This window comes from Quercus robur, chromosome 10 (genome assembly GCF_932294415.1).
Source record: "Quercus robur chromosome 10, dhQueRobu3.1, whole genome shotgun sequence".
Classification (NCBI taxonomy): Eukaryota; Viridiplantae; Streptophyta; class Magnoliopsida; order Fagales; family Fagaceae; genus Quercus; species Quercus robur.
Window position 1 is genome coordinate 3,584,206 of NC_065543.1, and position 20,234 is coordinate 3,604,439.

Below are 20,234 nucleotides of genomic sequence, written 5' to 3' on the forward strand. Positions count from 1 at the left end.
GCGGCATTTTTGCTCACTATTAAAAGGTTTACACATATAGCGGCGTTTCTCCCTGCTACTAAAAGTGCAATTAGTCCGTTTTAATTGATTCCCTATACTGGCGGCTTTTGCCCGCCGCTAAAGATGGACAACAATAGCGATGTGCATAACGCGCCACTAAAAGTTAATTGACACGAATTCTAACCTCATATGGCAGCAGTTTTCTACCCACAGCAAAAAACCACTCAAAGGTTCATTTATAGCGGTGTTTTTTGTTACCGCCACAATAGCGCCCGCCACTAAAGGTTAAATGGACCTTTAGCGGCGGTTTTGACCCGCCGCAATAGTACAGTTTTTTTGTAGTGTACAATCTCGAATCAAACAAGAAAGAAGGCACGTCGACCTTGATTCCTAGTGAAGGCATCAAGGGCAGTGATACTAATACTATAGGTACTTCAAAAGGGCAACTGTTTTGCTCCTCGTTGGGCATCATATAAATAGATGGTATTAGACTATTAGTTACACTTGAGTGAGAAAAAATGGGAGCTCCATTTTAACTATTATTCTAATAATGAAGGGTAATTGAAATATTAGGATTGAACTTTTTGTCTCTAATTTGGGTGTGCGTATCTTTGGATCATGAACTAGAAATGAAATTTTATAATTCATGGCGAAGTTGAATATTTTCATTACTTGTATGTTGGAAGTGAAATGCAAACAATCATTTTGTTTATGTCTCTGCATTTCAAAAAAAAAAAAATAATAGTAACAAATCGCATGCAAAGAACCTTAAAAGTAGGAGTGAAAGGATAGTCCCATTTTGTTAGGTAGCCTTGTCTAATTGTCTTCACTAAGTTTGGCTTTTGAAATTTCCGGCAGTCAGTGCCTCTTATAATAAATTAATAATTTGCTAATGCAAGAAAATAGTACAACTAAACAGTGTTGCTACAGACATATATAGATTTACAAAAATTTTCACACCCACTCACATATTCAGTTCACTTGGGTTCCACCATAAACACAGATGCAAACCAATTCAGTGAAAATGTCTGAAATTTTCTGTATCTTCAAACTTACTATATTAGGAATGCTATGGGTCAATTTGGAAGATTCAGACCTAATCTAATATTTATATAATAGGTTTGAACCCAAAAAAAAAGGAATGAAAATGTCAAGAGATTGAAAATTTTAAACCCAATATGATTTTGACTGTTTTCGAGTTTATACAATTTGGTATTCAAACATGACTAGCATATGCATTTGAATCATTAAAATATTATCATTATTAATTTTATTTATTAATATATATATATATATATATATGAGAAATTGTATACTAAAATTACTCTAATCACAACTTCATACCTTATGTTCATCAAAAAAAAAAAAAAAAAAAAAATCATACTTAATAAGTTATGAAATATTTTGTTGTGTAAAATATCATTTTGGTCCCTAAACTTTCACAAAAGCTCATTTTTCGTCTCTAAACTTCCAAAAGGTCTTATTTCAACCCTAAACTTTGCAAAATGTTTTACTTTTTTTCTTTCTACCTATGTCTGTTAATTTACGTCCTATGTGGTTAATGGAATACTGACATGGTATTTAACTTGGACCAAATTATTTAATTTAACAAAATAATGGACACATGACACATAATCATTGGCACTTATGGAATAAATATTTTAGCAAGACAAACATTAATATACCCCTCAATCTCACTATAGCAAAAATCAATATCCCCAATGTGAAACCCCAACGCCAAGTCCAACCGTGCTTTCCTCAATGATGCCACCACCAAAGGTGGCCAACACCTCTCTCTCTCTCTCTCTCTAGAAGTTTATGGGTTTCTCACATTGTTGGTTGTTGCTATTGGATTCAAAGATATATGAGCTATGGCGTTTTGAAGGATCAGATTCAATGCTTCTCAAAATTATAGGCTTTTCTTTGAACTCTCTTTGTTTTTCTTTGCTAAAAGTTTGATCTTTGTTGTACACTTGTTTAAATGAATTATTTGTACTTTGAACAAAGTTGCTCTAGAATTATAAAGTTGGCAAAGTGTAGAGATGTTGAATGATCTGCAAATCCTCCTCTTTTGGATGAAGATTCACAGTTTGGGTCAGCGGTCACCGATTAGGGTGGGGATTTCACAGTTGAACTTGCCATTGGGGTTTTAACTTTCACGTTGGAGGTTTTTATTTTTGCCTGGACAATGAGTTTCTATGTGAGGGGTATACCTATCTAATTGAAATATCGATATCTATTCCATATGTGCCAATAATTGTGTGTCACCTATTCATAAATTTTTAAGTTAATCGATACTATGTTAGCACTTTGTTATTCACGTAAGACATAAACTAATGGACATAAATAGAAGGACGAAGAGAAATGTTTTGCAAAGTTTCGGGACGAAAAATACTTTTGTGAAAGTTTAGGGACCAAAATGATATTTTATTCTATTTTATTTCTATAGTAGTAGTATAGCAGCAATTATAATCTAATCTCAGAGAGAGAGAGAGAGAGAGAGAGAGAGAGAGTTATAAAAATGAAGATATGAAATGGAACAAGACCATTATGAAAACTAAATAAAATATAAAACGTCAAAATGAATATTTAGAAATATAAATAGTCAAAATAAATTGAAAAAAAAAAAAATTCAAACTTTAAGGTTCATTCTATCGAATACACTTATATCAAATAAATAAATTAAATAACATTGATTGTTGTTGTTTTAGCCACATCACTTGATACAAGTGTCTTAACCTTTGGGATCATGTGGCATTCACTGGCATCACATGAATATTTATGGAATTTACTGTTGTTGTATGAAAATTTTTCTTTGACTTAGTTTAGGGTTTTTATTTTTTGTTGTACAAGAAGAATCTATTCATTGTGAAATGAAAATTTGGTATTGCTTGCTAGATAAATAATATTGTACTCCCCTTCTAGAGAAATCACATGGGTAATGTTTTGAAAAAAAATCAAATTCCTCCAACTTGTTAACGCTTCGTATCACTACAACAAAACCTCCAATAGTGATATCATAAATTTTTTTTCTTGACCATTATTTGAACGAAGAGTTGCAGAATTGCTGCTTACATTAACTTTAAGATTGCACAAGTTTTGCCACAAACTCCTCTATATTTTTATCAGAACTTCCACCTTCATCCACTGCCTCTTTAGCCAATTCTTTCCATCTTACTGAATTCATTTTCATCTCTTTCCCTCTTTCTCCTTCTATTACTTCCTTAATACACAGCTCTATTTCTTCTTTGGTAGCTATGCCTCTTTCATCCAATTTAACCCTTACCCCTACCTTCCACACATCCACAATGAACTTTGCATTAGTTGGTTGATCCGTCCATATTGGCATTGCAACCATTGGCACTCCCAAGCTCAATGCCTCAAGGGTTGAGTTCCATCCACAATGAGTCATGAAGCACCCAACGGCCTTATGAGCCAATACTTCTAACTGAGGGCACCAACTCACAACTAGTCCCTTCTCTGATGTTTCTTGTAAGAAACTAGGAGGAAGTTTTTTCTGTTCAGTCTCTCTGACAACCCACAAGAAGTGGCAATTGCTATTCTTTAGGCCCCCTGTTAGCTCATCCATCTGCTTTTCTCCCAGGGATGCCAAGCTTCCAAATGATGTATAAACAACTGAGTTAGTTTCCTTTGTGTCTAGCCACTTCATGCAAGCATCCACATCAGGTTTGAATAGGTGAACGCCATATTCTTTGTCATCCTCCAACCGCTTGTCTAAATAGATTGATGGAATAGCTGGTCCAATTGTTTTAACCGGCCATTGCTGGCTTATCATCCAATTCACCACCTAATGGAATTTTGAAACATACGTAACAAAATCAGAATAATAAACAATAAACCAATGTTCACTGATTAACAATGGAGGGGAAGATGAAGGGGATATTAAAAATAGGCTGAAATATAAATAAAGTTATCTCAAATGGAGGAAAATTAATTACAGGGATGTGTTGTGTAAGCATATTAGTAAGCAAAGCTACAAAACTGAAATACTTCTCTTATAAACAAATCATATAAATTTTCATACTTCAATGAGTTGTAGGCTCTGTAGTTAGTAAGTAAATAACACAGAAGTGGCAAATTCTAGCGTTGCCAATAACTCACTAAGTCAAGGTAGAGAAGAATGAAGACATAAAATAGCTAGTACACTAAAAGAATACAGGAATATAAGTAATTTGACAAGATGCTAATATTTATCAAAGTGTATTAATTGAAATCCACTACATTCTTCTTCGTTTTTTTCTTTTTTAGAAAAGAAATCCATAGTATCATTTTGTTTTTGCCTTGTCTTCACTATGTTTTGGCTTTGAAATTTCAGGCATTGTATCTTACCATAATAATACTAGCCTCTGAACACACACTTACGCATGTGTTTAGAGGCTCTTCTATTTTTTTTTTGGTAAAAGTTAATAATTAGCATCTACTATAATTTAGAAATATATATTTTTATTTTTCAAAAAAATAAAAATGATAAACTTTAGAGATAAGCAGTAACTGTAAAATCTTTTTTGAATGTGAAAGGAAAAAAATCCTAAATTTTAGGAATTTTCTTTTTGAATTCAAAATGAAAATTTTTATTTGACATTTATGATCTTATTTCTAAATGAAATTACCCTTCATTAATGAGGGTATTTTTTAACCACATAAAAGTTTAGTTGACATCACTTATTGTGATCATAGTTTTCAAACCCGAATCATTCAATGAACTGTAAAAGAAAAGAGGTTCAAGATTTTTAAAGTCAGACCGAAGTCAAACTGTGATGACATCATAATTAATTTAATAATTATTTAAATATAAATAATTATATTAAATTAGTATAAATATAAAAATAAACTAAAATAATTCAATTAAATATAAAAATCTATCTTTCAAATGTTTTTTTTTTTTTTTTTTTTTTTAATATCATAACTTTCACAAAACAAATAAGAATAATCAAATACTAAGCAAAGGTAGATATAGTATTTCCTTATTTCATTTTATGTTGATTAGTTAAACTTGTGATAGCTAAAAGCTCAAAAATGTGTTGAAAACACAAGAGCTGTTTAGACCCCCAAATTAAAATTACAGCTCGATTGATTTTATACTAACTTAATACTAAATGCGGAATAGTGTAAATGCGAGCGGATAAACAAACCAACTACTCTAATCCATAATCAAAGCAACACAGCCGTAAAATGGAATGTAAAAGAGTAGGAAAGAAATATGCAAACACAAGATAACACGCCGATGTGTTATCAAAAAGGAAACCGAAGACCTCGGCGAAAAACCTCTCCGCCGCCCTCCAAGTGATAATCGATCCACTAGACAATCAGTTGGGATACATGGGTTAGTAAGAGACCCTCCAAGCCTAATCTACCCGCTGTACCTAAGCCCTCCAAACTCCTACTCCGACAAGACTTCTCGGAACCGTGTCTTGTCTAGCTCTCCAGATCCCACAACAAGCTCCATGTTGTATTTGCCATCCTTCGCTTCTTCCAATACTTTCCAACAGCACCAAAACATCACTTAACACTCTAAAAGGGTGTGGTAAGCATTTGGACTATCAACCTTTCAATGGTATGGAATTGGAGAGGTAAGAGTTGAGGAAATCCACAAACTTGTGTGTAGAGATATATAGGTATGATAATCTCTAACTCTCAAGGTGTTTGGCTAGGGTTTTCTTTCAAAAATACTTCTCAACATTTGTGGGTAATATAGGTATATATAGTGTGGGTACAGAAATTGTATATCAGATAGTATAGACTGGCAAAACAGAATATCTCGCGGGTGTCTCGCGGGAAGGCCTTACCCACGAGACACAGGTGTTTCCATCCTGTACTGATTTTTCACATTCCAGTCATGTGCAAGGCACATGCTTCACTTCGCGGGAAGCTTAGTCACGAGATACCCGCGAGAAATCTTCTGGCTTCAATTGCTTGAGTCTTCACGCTCTCTCTCTCTAACACACAACCCTTACAATCAAATCCCACAATAAATATAGGGTACAAAAGATTGAATATAATTACAATCAAATTTGGCACGGAATAAAAGCCAACAAAATACATATTTGTAAATCACAACTTTATAATAGCAATAATAATATACGAATTAGAAGAACACTTGTATTAAATAAAATAAAAATTTTATATTATTTAATAGTTTTAAATTAAAATAATTATATACTCAATTGTATCTATTGCCCTAAAAAAAAAAGTAATTTTAGAATCAAAGGAAGTTACATTGTTAGTAATTTTTAGCCCACTCTTTCATTATTATTTCTTTTCATTCTTTCATATCACCAGCCAATTCAATATTCTAACATTTATAAATACTTTTTTGGTTTTTCTAAAAATATATATATACTTTTTTGGGTAGACATGTATATATGATACTTATCCAAAAAGGGAGGGGGGGGGGGGGGGAACTGTTTATATGATATCAAAACAATGTGGAAACGTGATATATAGGGATTCGGTGCTTTGATTAATTATTTAGCAAAAAAAAAAATGTGGTTTGATTAATTTGTAGATCAAATGATAAATACGATTTAATTTAGTGTAAAAGTACTTATTAATACTTGAACTTTTTTTTTTGAGCAAATAATAATACTTATTAGAATACACACGAAAATAATAATAATATTCTAAACTGGGTTTATAATACATTCTATATATATATATATATATATATAATTTTAAACTATATTCTACTTGAGTTGATCAAGCCAATTCATGATAAATAAACAATAAGTTTTTGAAAATTCTTTTTTTCCCGATATATTTATAGGGTTTGGCCCATTTGGGAAAGCTTTTCCCGATATTACACAATTGACTAGTAGATATCACTAAACGATATTAACATAATAGACTAGTCGTTTCTCACTCGCTCACACCCCCACACACAAAAACAAAAATAAGTACAAGAAGAAGAGACAGAATATATAGACTCGTAGTTGTACAAAGATAACAATACAAGTGGCTGTAATTGAACCACTTCTCAAACATAAATTATCCAAATTTTGAATGTTTGTAGAATTACCTCAAACTTTAAGAATGTAAAATACCGTAAAAAAATTGTAACTTAGTCCTGAATATACATGAATTGATAGCTTAACCTACCTCATTCTCCAACTCGTCGAAAGTGTTGCAAAAGAGCCAATTTGCTTCAAGGAAATTCGAGAATTGATTCAATACGAGTTTTAGCAAAGATGGGTACAAGCCCTTATCACAAAAAAATGAAGGTAGATCATCGACCCCTAGTGGTGGTACCGAGGGCAAAGCTATTGAAGCCCCTTCTTCTAAGGGCATCTGAATTGCTCCATGAGTCGCATGGTAATAAATGGCATTAATTACACAAGACTGAGTGAAAAATGGAGCAGCATCAATGCCAAATTGCCTTGCAATTTCTAAAGCCCATGGCATACCTGAGTCATAAACCATAAGCTTTGGAGGATATTTGGAGCTATTATGTTTCTCAATAAGCTTTGGTAAGCTTTGTGAAACATGTAGCTTGTAACGTTCGAGAGCTGCATCTATACTCTCCGAATCTACGGCTTCCCCGGATCCATCAGAGATGATCTCAACATTGATAGAATGGCTAGGAAGGGCTGGCATGGAATTGCCAATAGCGGTGGTAGTGACAAAAGTTACTCTAAGACCCTTTGAGGCTAAGCGCTTTGAGAATTGGAGCATTGGGTTTATGTGACCTTGTACAGCGAAAGTAAGTACTAGGATATGAGTTTCTCTCTCCATTTTCTATTCCAATGCGCTATGACTCTTTCTATGGAAGTTTGAGGTTGAAGAATTCATGAACTAAAATTACTGGAGATAATGGTGTATATGTATTGATTTCAATTCATCGTGATAAGGATTTTGCACTCGTATCTGAAAAGATAAAGAGGAAATGACAGACAAATGTGGGCTCTTCTTGTATGATGTATCCTTATCTACAGTCAGTGCAACGTAAGTGATCAATAGTGATTTGCATGCGCGAAAACAACAATTCAACGGGGGCTATATATAGACTATTGTATTGAGTGTATACTGTGTAGACTTCTTGTTGAAACAAACTTTTTTTTTTTTTTTTTGGAGAATGAAATTTAAAAAAAATTTATTTAATGGGGTAACAAATCAAATCTCGTGACTTTAAAATAATAATAAAAAAATTTTAAAAACTCTTGAAGGGCCAATATGAGAACTAAATAAAATATAAAATGTAAAAATGAAAATTTTGAAACATAAATGGCCAAAAAAAAATCTCAAACTTTAGGGGTCAAAAGTATACTTTATTTTAACAAATACACTTATGTCAATAAATAAATAAAGCAATGCTGATTGCTATTGTTTTAGCCATATCACTTTTCTTTTTGTACCCCCCCCCCCCCACCCCCCCCAAAAAAAAAGAAAAAAAGTGATATGGCTAACAAATGATTTGCCTTCTAGATCAAATGATACTAGAGTGTCTTAACATTTGATTAATTTATAGATCAAATTATATGATTTAATTTAGTGTAAAAGTACTTATTAATACTTGAACTTGGTTGCGAATAATTTAAACCACATTCTTTTTTCTATATAAAATTTTAAACCATATTCAACTTGAGCTGTTCAAGCCAATTCATGATAAGTAAACAATTGCTTTTTGAAAATTATTTTTTTCAAATATAAATTGTAATGGTTTTGATATATTTATAGGGTTTGGTCCGCTTGGGTAAGCTTTTCCCGATATTACACAATTGACTAGTATTTTTTTTTTTTTTTAATGAACCCAATTGACTAGTAGCTATCACTAAACGATATTAACATAATAGACTGGTTGTTACTCACTCACTCACTCACCCACCCACCCACCCACCCCCCACACACACACAATATTAAAAAAAAAAAAAAAAAAAAAAAAAAAAAAAAAAAAAAAAAAAAAAAAAAGGAGGATAAACAAGAAGAAGAGATAGAATAAAATAGTAGTTGTAAAAAGATAACAATACAAGTGGTTGTAATTGAACCACTTCTCAAAGGTGTAGCAGAGTGGAAAACAACGTTCTGTTATGGATTTAGATTTTGAATCTTTATGGGGCAAAACAAAAATTACCTCAAAATTTGAATGAAAAAAATAATGTAATTTTGAGGTTAGTTGATACCTAGCAATTGGCATCGATCTTATCACAGTGAAATGAAGAACGGACTATAAATTCAAACAAAGTGTATCCCAATTTTGAAACTTTAGGAGAAAATCAAAATTACCACAAACTTTAAGAAGGTAAAATATTATAACTTATTGTCCTCAATATATATGAATTGATAGCTTAACTTACCTCATTCTCCAACTCGTGGAAAGTGTTGCACAAGAGCCAATTCGCTTCCTGAAAATTCGAGAATTGATTCAATACGAGCTTTAGCAAAGCTGGGTACAAGCCCTTATCACAAAGAAATGAAGGTAGATCATCGAACCCTAGTGATGGTATCGAAGGCAATGATATTGAAGCCCCTTCTTCTATGGGCATTTGAATTGCTCCATGATTCGCATGATAATAGATGGCATTAACCACACAAGACTGAGTGAAAAATGGAACCCCATCAATCCCAATTTTCCTTGCAATTTCTAAAGCCCATGGCATAACTGAGTCATACAACAAAATTTTTGGAGGATATCTGGAGCTATAATGTTTCTCAATAAGCTTTGGTAAGCTTTGTGAGACATGTAGCTTGTAACGTTCGAGAGATGCATCTATACTCTCCGCATCTTTGGCTTCCTCGGATCCATCAGAGATGATCTCAACATTGATAGAATGGCTAGGAAAGGCTTGCATGGAATTGCCAATAGAGGTGGTAGTGACAAATGTTACTCTAAGACCCTTTGAGGTTAAGCGCTTTGAGAATTGGAGCATTGGGTTAATGTGACCTTGTACAGGGTAAGCAAATAATAGGATATGAGTTTCTCTGTCCATTTTCTTTTCTAATAACGCCCTATGACTCTCTCTTTGGAAGTTTGAGGTTGAAGAATTCATGAACTAAAATTACAGGAGATAATGGTGTGTGTGTGTATATATATATATATATATATATATATTATTGATTTCAATTCAACATGTAATGATTTTTCACTCCATTAAGTATCTGAAAAGGTAAAGGGCAAATGGCAGACAAATGTGGGCTCTTCTTGTTAGAAATTTGGGTAAATTTCACAAACCACCCCTGAGGTTTGTGATAATATCCAAGGTTTGTGATAATATCCAACTAAGTCCAAAACATTTTAAAACCTACCAATTTCATCCAAAAGGACAATTTTATCCCTAAACTTAAAAAATAAAAAATAAACGCCGTTACTTTTTTTTATTTCCTCTCCCCCTCTCTTCTCTGAGTTCTCCATCTCAGAACTCTATCTGCAATGGAACCTTAGCCACAGTGAAGCCCATGATTTGGTCACCGGCATCAACAACACCACCAATAAAAATCTCTTTCAAAACCAATAGAAACCCAAAAAAAAAAAAAAAAACAAAAGCAAAAATCCAAGCCAAACAACACACATAAATCCCTTTCAAAATTCCCAATGAAATCTCCTAAAAATCCCAACAAAAATCCCAGAAAAACAAGCAAAATCCAAGCCAAACAGTACATAAATCCCTTTGAATATTCCCAACGAAATCTCCTAAAAATCTCAACAGAAAATTCGAAAAGTGTCTGAAACAAAAGGTGACCTGTGGAAATAAGAAGGTCAACGGTTTTCTCGTCGGGATTTTGCCGGTGACGGTGAAGTACCGGCGTTGTACGATCTCCCGATACTCCGACGAGATATGTTGCAGGTGATTATTGAAACTCTCAATCGAATCCTTCAACTTCTTCCTCAGCCTATTCACCACGGAGGTCCTGGTCCGGTCCATAGCGCCTCGAGCTTGACTTTGATCAGCTTGTCTTGATGAGAGCGAGGGACACGTCGGCGTCCATGCAGGATCGGAGGTCCTTCACGGCCTTGGCGTTGTGGAGAGAGAGGGTTTTGAGATAGAGAAACTCAAAGAAGAGAGGGGGAGAGGAAATAAAATAAAAAGTAACGGCGTTTAGGTTTTTTTTAAGTTCAGGGACAAAATTGTCTTTTTAAGAAGAAATTGGTAGGTTTTAAAATGTTATGGACTTAGTTGGTATTATCACAAACCTCAGGGGTGGTTTGTGGAATTTACCCTAGAAATTTTTATCTTCAATCAATGCAACATAAATGCTCAATAGTGATTTTAATGCACGAAAACAACCATTCAAGGGGGCCTATAGAGTGAATTGACTTCTTGTTGGACCATAATTTTTGGGTTTTTTTTTTTTTTTTTTTTTTTTTCAAAATGAAATTTAAAAAACTTTTATTTAATGAGGTAACAAATCAAATATTGTAACTTTAAAAGTTTAAAAAAAAATTATAAAAAAAAAAGAAAAAAAAAAGAAAAAAGAAAAACTCTTGATTTTAAGAGCAACAAAAGAACCTTCATCTAGCATCCGTAGCAGATGTTCTATAAAAAATGTCATTTTGACTTCTGCGTTTGTTTGTTTGTTTGTTTTTTTTTTTTTTTTTTTTTTTTTTTTTTTTTTTTTTTGTGAAAATGAAATTTAAAACATTTTTATTTAATGAGGTAACAAATCAAATATTGTAACTTTAAAAGTTTAAAAAAAATATTAAAAAAAAAAAGAAAAACAAAGAAGAAAAACTCTTGATTTTAAGAGCAACAAAAGAACCTTCATCTAGCATACGTAGCAGATGTTCTATAAAAAATGTCATTTTCACACATTAAAAATCTACTTTATTATTTTACCACATTATTTTACAACATCCCATTTATCAAATGTTTTATCATTCAATTCTATACATTAAAATAATATTTACTACAAATTAAAATAATATTAACTCCTTATCATCATCATCATCATCATCAACAACAACGGCCACCAACAACCACCTACCACCAAAGCTCAAGCACCACCACCACTAACCAATCACCAAAATTGAACCAACTAACCACCCCCAATTGATCCGGCCAAACGCTAATCCAAACCAAAACCCAAAGACCCACTGCCCCAAACATCCGCCAATCCAAACTGCCCAAACAGCCACCAAAACAACACCAAAAACCCACCACACCAACATCTAACGCCACCCAAACACCTAGCAACCACCGACCACCAAAGCCAAGACCCACAACCCACAACCCGTTCAAACCCAAGCCTCAAACATCGATTCAACAAGCCCATGCCCACGATGGCAAAACCCAGACCCACGGCGAGCAAAGCGCACCATCCACGGCGAGCAAATCTCACCCATGACACACGGCAAGCAAAACCCAGATGTCGTTGTCACCTACCCATGAGCCACTACCCCAAAATCAAACATCAAACCCACAACCCACTGCTCCAACATCAAACCCATGACACATCCACACTGATCCCCACTGCTCCACGCTGATCTGAGAGAGATGGATCAAGACAGAGAAAGGAGTGAGAACAAAACATAGAGTGGGGAGAAAGGGTGATGAGAGAGCCAGACACAGAGAGAGAAATATGTGTTGCAAACGATGAGAGAGATATGTGATGGGAGGAGAGAGAAAGATGAATAAAAAAATAATATAAAATATTTGTCATTCTCGTCTGTACCGTGTCAAAATTGCAACGCTACTATAGTATGTTGCAAAAGTTTGACATATTTAGAACATCTGATAATGCTCCGTTTTTGTGTTTGGTGTGCTAAATGTGCCAAATATTTAGCATTTGGCACATCTGCTGTGGATGCTCCTATATTAAACCACAAACATAATGTTGTTCCATTTAAATGCCTGAGATTTAATTTTTTATTTTGTTAAAATATTAAGGCTTTATTTGTTAATTATAAGACTATATTATATAGTTCATTACTTTCGAAAGCTTTTTTTGATAAAAATTACTTTTAAAAGCTTAGAAGTAGGGAATTATGGATGAATGGAAATTGGTAAGCATGTTAGTTAAAGGATTTTTTTTTTTTTTTTTTTTTTTTTTTTTTTTTTTTTTTTTGTGGGGATGGGGTGGGGGAGTAAAGTAAAAAAAAAAAAAAAAAAAAAAAAAATTTATTTTTTTATTTAGTTTTTATTTATGAGAGTAAGATCAATTCATTAATTAAGAAATATAGATCCTTAGCAATACTGCCACAGTTTTGCAAAATTTTCGATGTCGCTAATTGGACGATTCCTTTTGTAATGGATAACTTATGTTGGTGCAACTAAGGTTTTATATTTATATATTTATATATTTATCGAGATCAATTTTTATTATACATTAATAAAAATATATCACGTCAAAAAAATTTAAAAATCCAAAAAATTTACAATTTACACCCGCTTACATTACCCAAAATTCAAATCCATCCTATGTTTTTTTTTTTAATTCATTTTAATACTCTAACTTCTGTTTTGTCAATTTGGAGGTTTGTTGTTAAGTGTCCAACAATGACATCATTTTTTCTTTTTAACTTCTAAAATTTCAAAATTCAACTAATGAAAACAAACATTTTTTTCTAAAATAAAAAAAAAAAAAAAAATTAGCTCATATTGTCTAAAATAAATCTGCACTTTTATTGAATCTATTGGACGTTCTTATTTTAGATTCTGTTTTAAAGAATATTTGTAACAATCTTGAAAAAATTGACATCTTAATACAAAATTTCTATGCAAAAATTATCATCAAAATATCAACTTCATAAATTCAACAAAAAATTTCTATGATTACAAAATTTCTCTTTTTTCTTCACACTGATTTAATGCAACCAAATACACAAGAAGAAAAAAAATACACTCAACCCAACCAATTACTGCATATATTTCCTCTTTGAACCCAATCAAGCCAAACCCACCTTAAGACAATATCCATTCAATTAAATACATAAATAATTGATTTTAATTTTCTTCATCCATTCATCACTTTCCCTAGCAACTAAACAAAGCCAAAAAGTCATAGATAAAATGTTTAATATCTACCTCAAAACCCACCATTAGAATCAACACACAACACACTAAAAAAAAAGGGGCGGGGTGGGGGGGTTGTCGAATTGGATCGTAATGGGCTGAGAGCTGGGTCATGTTACGTCGTGATTTGGATCCTGATGGTGATCTGAGCAATGACAACCCATGTCACAAAATTCTAGATCTGGACACCAACAACCCAAATATGGGCCGTTTTTCTTCATTTCCTAATGAGAGAGTGAGAGAGAGGATTATAAAAATTAAAATATGAAATGGAGAAAAAAAACCAATATGAAAACTAAATAAAATATAAAATGTGAAAATGAAAATTTTGAAACATAAATGGCCAAATTTTTTTTTTTTTAAATCTCAAATTTAAGGGACAAAAGTATACTTTATTTTAACAAATACACTTATGTCAAATAAATAAATAAGGTAACGTTGATTGTATTTGTTTTTGCCATATCACTTGATACAAGAGTGTCTTAAACTTTAGGGGTCATGTGCAATCCACTGGCGTCACCGGGATATTTATGGAATTTTACTCAGTGCCTGCTCCATAAATTTTTTTTAGAGGATCATTAAGAAATTTAAATTAAACAAAAGTTAATAAAAAAATAACTTGAATATATCAAGTTATTGAACAAAGAAGAAAAAAATACGCAAATACATGAAATTTTACAATTTTCTTCTATGAGTTTTCATATTTGAAATGGTTCCTTGATAATTCATTATTAGTTATCATTATCTATTGTTCAATAAATTATTCACTATTGTTGTATGAAATTTTTACTTTTAACTTAGTTTAGGGTTTTTATTTTTTGTTGCACAAGAAGAATCTATTCATTGTAAAAGGAAAATTAGGTATTGCTTGTCAACAGATAAATAATATCGTATTCCTCCTAGAGAAATCATATGGGTAATGTTTTGATAAAAGTAAAATTCCAAAAACTTGATAACGTTTGGTATGACTGCAACAAATCCTCCAATAGCGATATCATAAATTTTTTTTCTTGACCATTCTTTGAATGAAGAGTTGTTGAACTGCTGCTTACATTAACTTCAAGATTGCGCAAGTTTTGCCACAAACTCCTCTATGTTTTTATCAGAACTTCCACCTTTATCCACTGCTTCTTTAGCCAATTCTTTCCATCTTACTGAATTCATTTTCATCTGTTTCCCACTTTCTCCCTCTATTACTTCCCTTATACATAGCTCTATTTCTTCTTTGGTAGCAATGCCTCTTTCATCCAATTTAATCCTAACCCCTACCTTCCACACATCCACAATGAACTTTGCATTAGTTGGTTGATCAGTCCATTGTGGCATTGCAACCATTGGCACTCCCAAGCTCAACGCCTCAAGGGTTGAGTTCCATCCACAATGAGTCATGAAGCACCCAACGGCCTTATGAGCCAATACTTCTAACTGAGGGCACCAACTCACAACTAGTCCCTTCTCTGATGTTTCCTCTAAAAAATTAAGAGGAATTTTTTTCTGCTCAGTTTCTCTGACAACCCACAAGAAGTGGCAATTGCTATTTTTTAGGCCCCTTGTTAGCTCAGCCATCTGCTCTTCTCCGAGGGATGCCAAACTTCCAAATGATGTGTAAACAACCGAGTGAGTTTCCTTTGTGTCTAGCCACTTTATGCAAGCATCCACATCAGGTTTGAATAGGTGAAGGCCATACTCTTTGTCATCCTCCAACCGCTTGTCTAAGTAGATTGAAGGAATAGTTGGTCCAATTGTTTTAACACGCCATTGCTGGCTTGTCATCCAATTCACCACCTAATGGAATTTTGAAACATATGTAACAAAATCAGAATATTAAATAATAAACCAATGTTCACATTAACAACGAAAGAGGAATAGGATATCCAAAATAGGTTGAAATATAAAATTATCTCAAAGAAATTGAGGAAACGTACAGGGATGTGTTGTGTAAGCATCTTAGTAAGCAGAGCTAGAAAACCGAAATACTTATTTTATTTTATTTTATAAACAATTCTGATAAAAATTTTCATACTTCAATAAGTTGTAGGCTCTGTAGTCGGTAACTACGTAACACCGGGCCTTATCCAACGCACCTTTGATGGCAAATTGTAGTTTTGCCATTAACTCATTAGTCAAAGTTGAGAAGAGTGAAGACAAATAAAATAGCTTTTTTTTTATAGAAGAAATAAAATAACTTGTAAACAAAAAGAAAACAGGAATATACGTAATTTGACAAGATGCAAATATTTATCTCGATGTATTAGATGAAATCCACAGTATTTTTTTTTTTTTCCAAAGAAATTCATTATGCTGTGTGATTGTAACTAGCTTATAAGCAAAATTTATGCTTTTTAACTTTTATGTATAATCTTTTAAAATCTCAATTTTTCTTCTTTTTCTAAATACATGTATACTTTAATTGCTAGACATTTAGCAAAAAACTAATTAAGCTACTGCTAAAAACACAAATTTAATTACACTCTCTCACCAAACTCAAATACATTACTTAACCCAAAGTATTACCACAAAAGAATCTAACTCTTGTAGTAGTAGGATGGGCTTTAAGCAATGGGAAAGAGTTACACTCAAGCGATGTGAGATAGCACCCACTTTATTTTTTGAGAAACAAACTAACTACTAAACACACACTTAATAAACCCAGGTATAAGAATGGATTTAATAATGAAGGTAATAGAAATTTTAGAACATGACTTCCTCTCTCCAATATGGGCATGTGCTAAATAAACCTAGGTATAAAAATGGATTTAATCATTTGCTGATGCAAGAAAAATGGTTCTCTTAAATTCACAGAACTTTTAATTCACACCGGTTACATAATCAATTTATCTGGATCTCACGATAAATACAAATGCAAAGCAAATGAATAATTCTATCATATATTTTCACATGCATTTTGTCATAACTTTCTTATGTGACAAACCAAACTATGAATGGTAAAAAAAAAAAAAAAAAAAAATGATAAATCCATATGACGGTAATAATCAACTAATTATAGTGTGCCACATAGAACAATTGTGATAAAAATTGTATGAAAAAGTGTGATACTAAAATTATTACAAGCAAATAGGCGAAAACATGATATAAATAAGTCTGTATAATTTTTTGGAAGAATTGTCTATATGATACTTAAATAAATTAAAAAAAAAAAAAAAAAAGGAGTTTATAAAATGTGGAAACATGATATATATGGATTAAGCCCTTTGATTAATTTATATATCAAATGATAAATATTATATAATTTAGTATAAAAGTACTTATTAATACTTTAAACTTTTTTTTGGAGAGAATTATTAATACTTGAACTTGGTTACGAATATTTTAAACTATATTCAACTTAGGACCTGATCAAGCCGATTCATGATAAGTAAACAATAACTTTTGAACATTCCTTTTTTAAAAATTATAATTGGAATGGTTTTGATATATTTTACAGGGTTTGGGAAAGCTTTTCCCGATATTACACAATTGACTGGTAGCTTAGCTATCACTAAAAGATATTAAAACAATAGACTAGATGTTTATCACTCACACACAGACAAAAAAATAAAAAAATAAAAAAAAAAATAAAAAGAGAAGAAGAAGTGAGAGAATAGACTGGTAGTTGTACAAAGATAACAATGCAAGTGATTCTGTGGTTGTAATTGGACCACTTCTCGAAGGTATATCAGAGTAGAAATCATCGGTACCATATTGTTTTAATAACAATGCAAGAGAATTTGGGTTTCACAATTATGTGGACTGGGATGTATATATTAGGAGGAGCGATACATCCATAACATTTTTACAATATTTTCACAAAAAATTCTCTTTGGCAAATTGTTACTGGTTTTTAATTTAAATCTATCATAGAAATTACTTTCTTGTCCACTATTATAACAATAAGTAACAACCTGCTACTTAGAATTTATTGTAAAAATGTCATGAACGTAATATTTTTCATATATTAAACGTATGAGATAATTAATTCTTTTTAAGTATCGCACACAACACTCAACAACCCACATATGTATCTTTGAATATAGACTAAAAAAATTTCTCAAAAAAAAAAAGAAAAAGAAAAAGAATATAGACTAAATTACAATTTACACTCTTATTTGAGGGTAATCTTGATTTCTTCCAAAATTGTTCTAAAATTGGGATGAACATTACATATTATTTGGTTTTAAGCCTTTTTTCCATGCATTGTGATGAGTTTTCCTTTAAGCGCCATCTTAGCTCAAAACAATGTTGTATACTATTGATTAAAAAACATAGATTTGTATGAAAAATAATAATGTCATTTTGGGGTTAGTTGATACTTGATACCTAATAGTCACCTCATGAAAATGATCCAAATTTGAAACTTAGGAGAAAAATACCAAAATTAACTCAAACTTTAAGAATGTAAAAAAATTGTAACCTAGTCCTGAACATGCATGAATTTATAGCTTAACCTACCTCATTCTCCAACTCATTGAAAGTGTTGCACAAGAGGCAATTTGCTTCAAGGATATTCGAGAACTGATTCAATACGAGCTTTTGCAAAGCTGGGTACAAGCTCTTATCACAAAGAAATGAAGGTAGATCATCGATCCTTAGTGATGGTATCGAGGGCAATGATATTGAAGCCCCTTCTTCTATGGGCATCTGAATTGCTCCATGACTCGCATGGTAATAGATGGCATTGATTACACAAGACTGAGTGAAAAATGGAGCACCATCAATGCCAAATTGCCTTGCAATGTCTAAAACCCATGGCATAAATGAGTCATACACTACCATCTTTGGAGGATATTGGGAGCTATTATGTTTCTCAATAAGCTTTGCCAAGCTTTGTGAGACATGTAGCTTGTAACGCTCGAGAGCTGCATCCAAACTTTCCGAATCTTTGCCATTCTCAGATCCATCAGAGATGATCTCAATACTGATAGAATGGCTAGGAAGGGCTTGCATGGAATTGCCAATAGAGGTGGTAGTGACAAATGTTACTCTAACACCCTTTGAGACTAAGCGCTTTGAGAATTGGAGCAATGGGTTTATGTGACCTTGTAAAGGGTAAGCAAGTAATAGGATATGAGTTGTTCTCTCCATTTTTCTTTTCCAGTGCTCTTTGACTCTCTCTATTGGAGTTTGAGGGTGAAGAATTCATGGACTAAAATTACAGGAGATAGTGATGTATATATTAATTTCAATTTCAACATGATAAAGATTTTCCAAGCCACTAAAACTCTAAAAAAGACAAAAGAGGAAACGACAGATGTCGGCTCTTTTTGTTAGACGTTAGATCAATAGTAATTAATTTGAAAGCATGAAAGAACAATTCAAGGAAGACTGCAAACTTCTTGCCGGACCACATTTTTTGGGTTTTTTCTTTTTTCTTTTTTCTTTTTTTCTTTTTTAACGAAAATGAAATTTATTTTATAGGGTAACACATCAAATCTTGTAAATTTGAAAGTATCGATCAAAAATGATTGTTAGGATATTTTTATTAAATGCTAATTTTTTTTTTTTTTTTTAAATTTTTGAGAAGGAAATTCGGGTTTAAGTGATTTAATACAAATCAGATTTCTTTGTCTTTCCTATTGAGAGCTGGCAATATTAAGGCATATTGGTGGCTTAAATAAGTTTACTCGTGGGCGAATTATAACCCATGATGCTCTTGTCTATCTACTTTGAGTTGTACTTCGTGTAGGGTACATGTAAAGCAGCCCTAACCGGCCTATATTTTATTCTAACATGAGGCTATTGTTTAGAGTGTATTTTGAGCTGCAATATTTGAATAGGGTTTTCTCTATTCCTTGTTATTTTGGTAGAGTTATATGCTATGAGCCTATGACCATCTTTCTCCAAAAAAAAATGCTATAACTTTATTATAAACACCGGTATTTCACGGCTTGATGAAGATTCATATGTAAGCTCAAATTTTTTAAAATAATTAAAACTAAATTATTAAATAAATAGTAATAATAAATTATTAAATAATTTAATAAAAAATTTCTTTAAGTTCTAATTGTTTAGAGTTTAGACTTTGTAAGTGTTTATCTATTTTTATATTTTAAAATTCCCTTTGTGCTTTATGTTAATTTCTTAATATGAGATATGAAATAAGTTTGATCATTCCTATTTGGATTATGTTTAATTGATGCCCTAGTTAGTACAAACAATAATAAAGAAAATAGTTCCTTAGTACCAATTTTTTCCTAGTGATAGTCTAATTGAAAAAATCAACACACTCACAAATTAAATACAATAACTAAAACCAAAAATGAAACATACACAAAA

General features: G+C 32.2%; 1 protein-coding gene across 7 annotated transcripts in view; it reads right to left on the reverse strand.

Annotated features, from left to right (window-relative positions):
* LOC126703090 (mogroside IE synthase-like) overlaps window positions 1–19,122 on the reverse strand; it is a 50,463-nt gene extending 31,341 nt beyond the window's left edge. The window contains exons 1-3 of one of the 7 annotated variants that reach the window (XM_050402001.1): window positions 9,988–10,021; window positions 7,117–7,792; window positions 2,621–3,808 (exon numbers count right to left, since the gene is read on the reverse strand). In XM_050402001.1, coding sequence (XP_050257958.1) covers window positions 3,083–3,808; window positions 7,117–7,749 — 1,359 coding nt within the window. In that variant the 5' untranslated portion in view covers window positions 7,750–7,792; window positions 9,988–10,021 and the 3' untranslated portion in view covers window positions 2,621–3,082. The other 6 variants (XM_050402003.1, XM_050402000.1, XM_050401998.1 and 3 more) reach the window with 6 other exon arrangements.
* Between the last annotated feature and the right edge of the window lie 1,112 nt (window positions 19,123–20,234).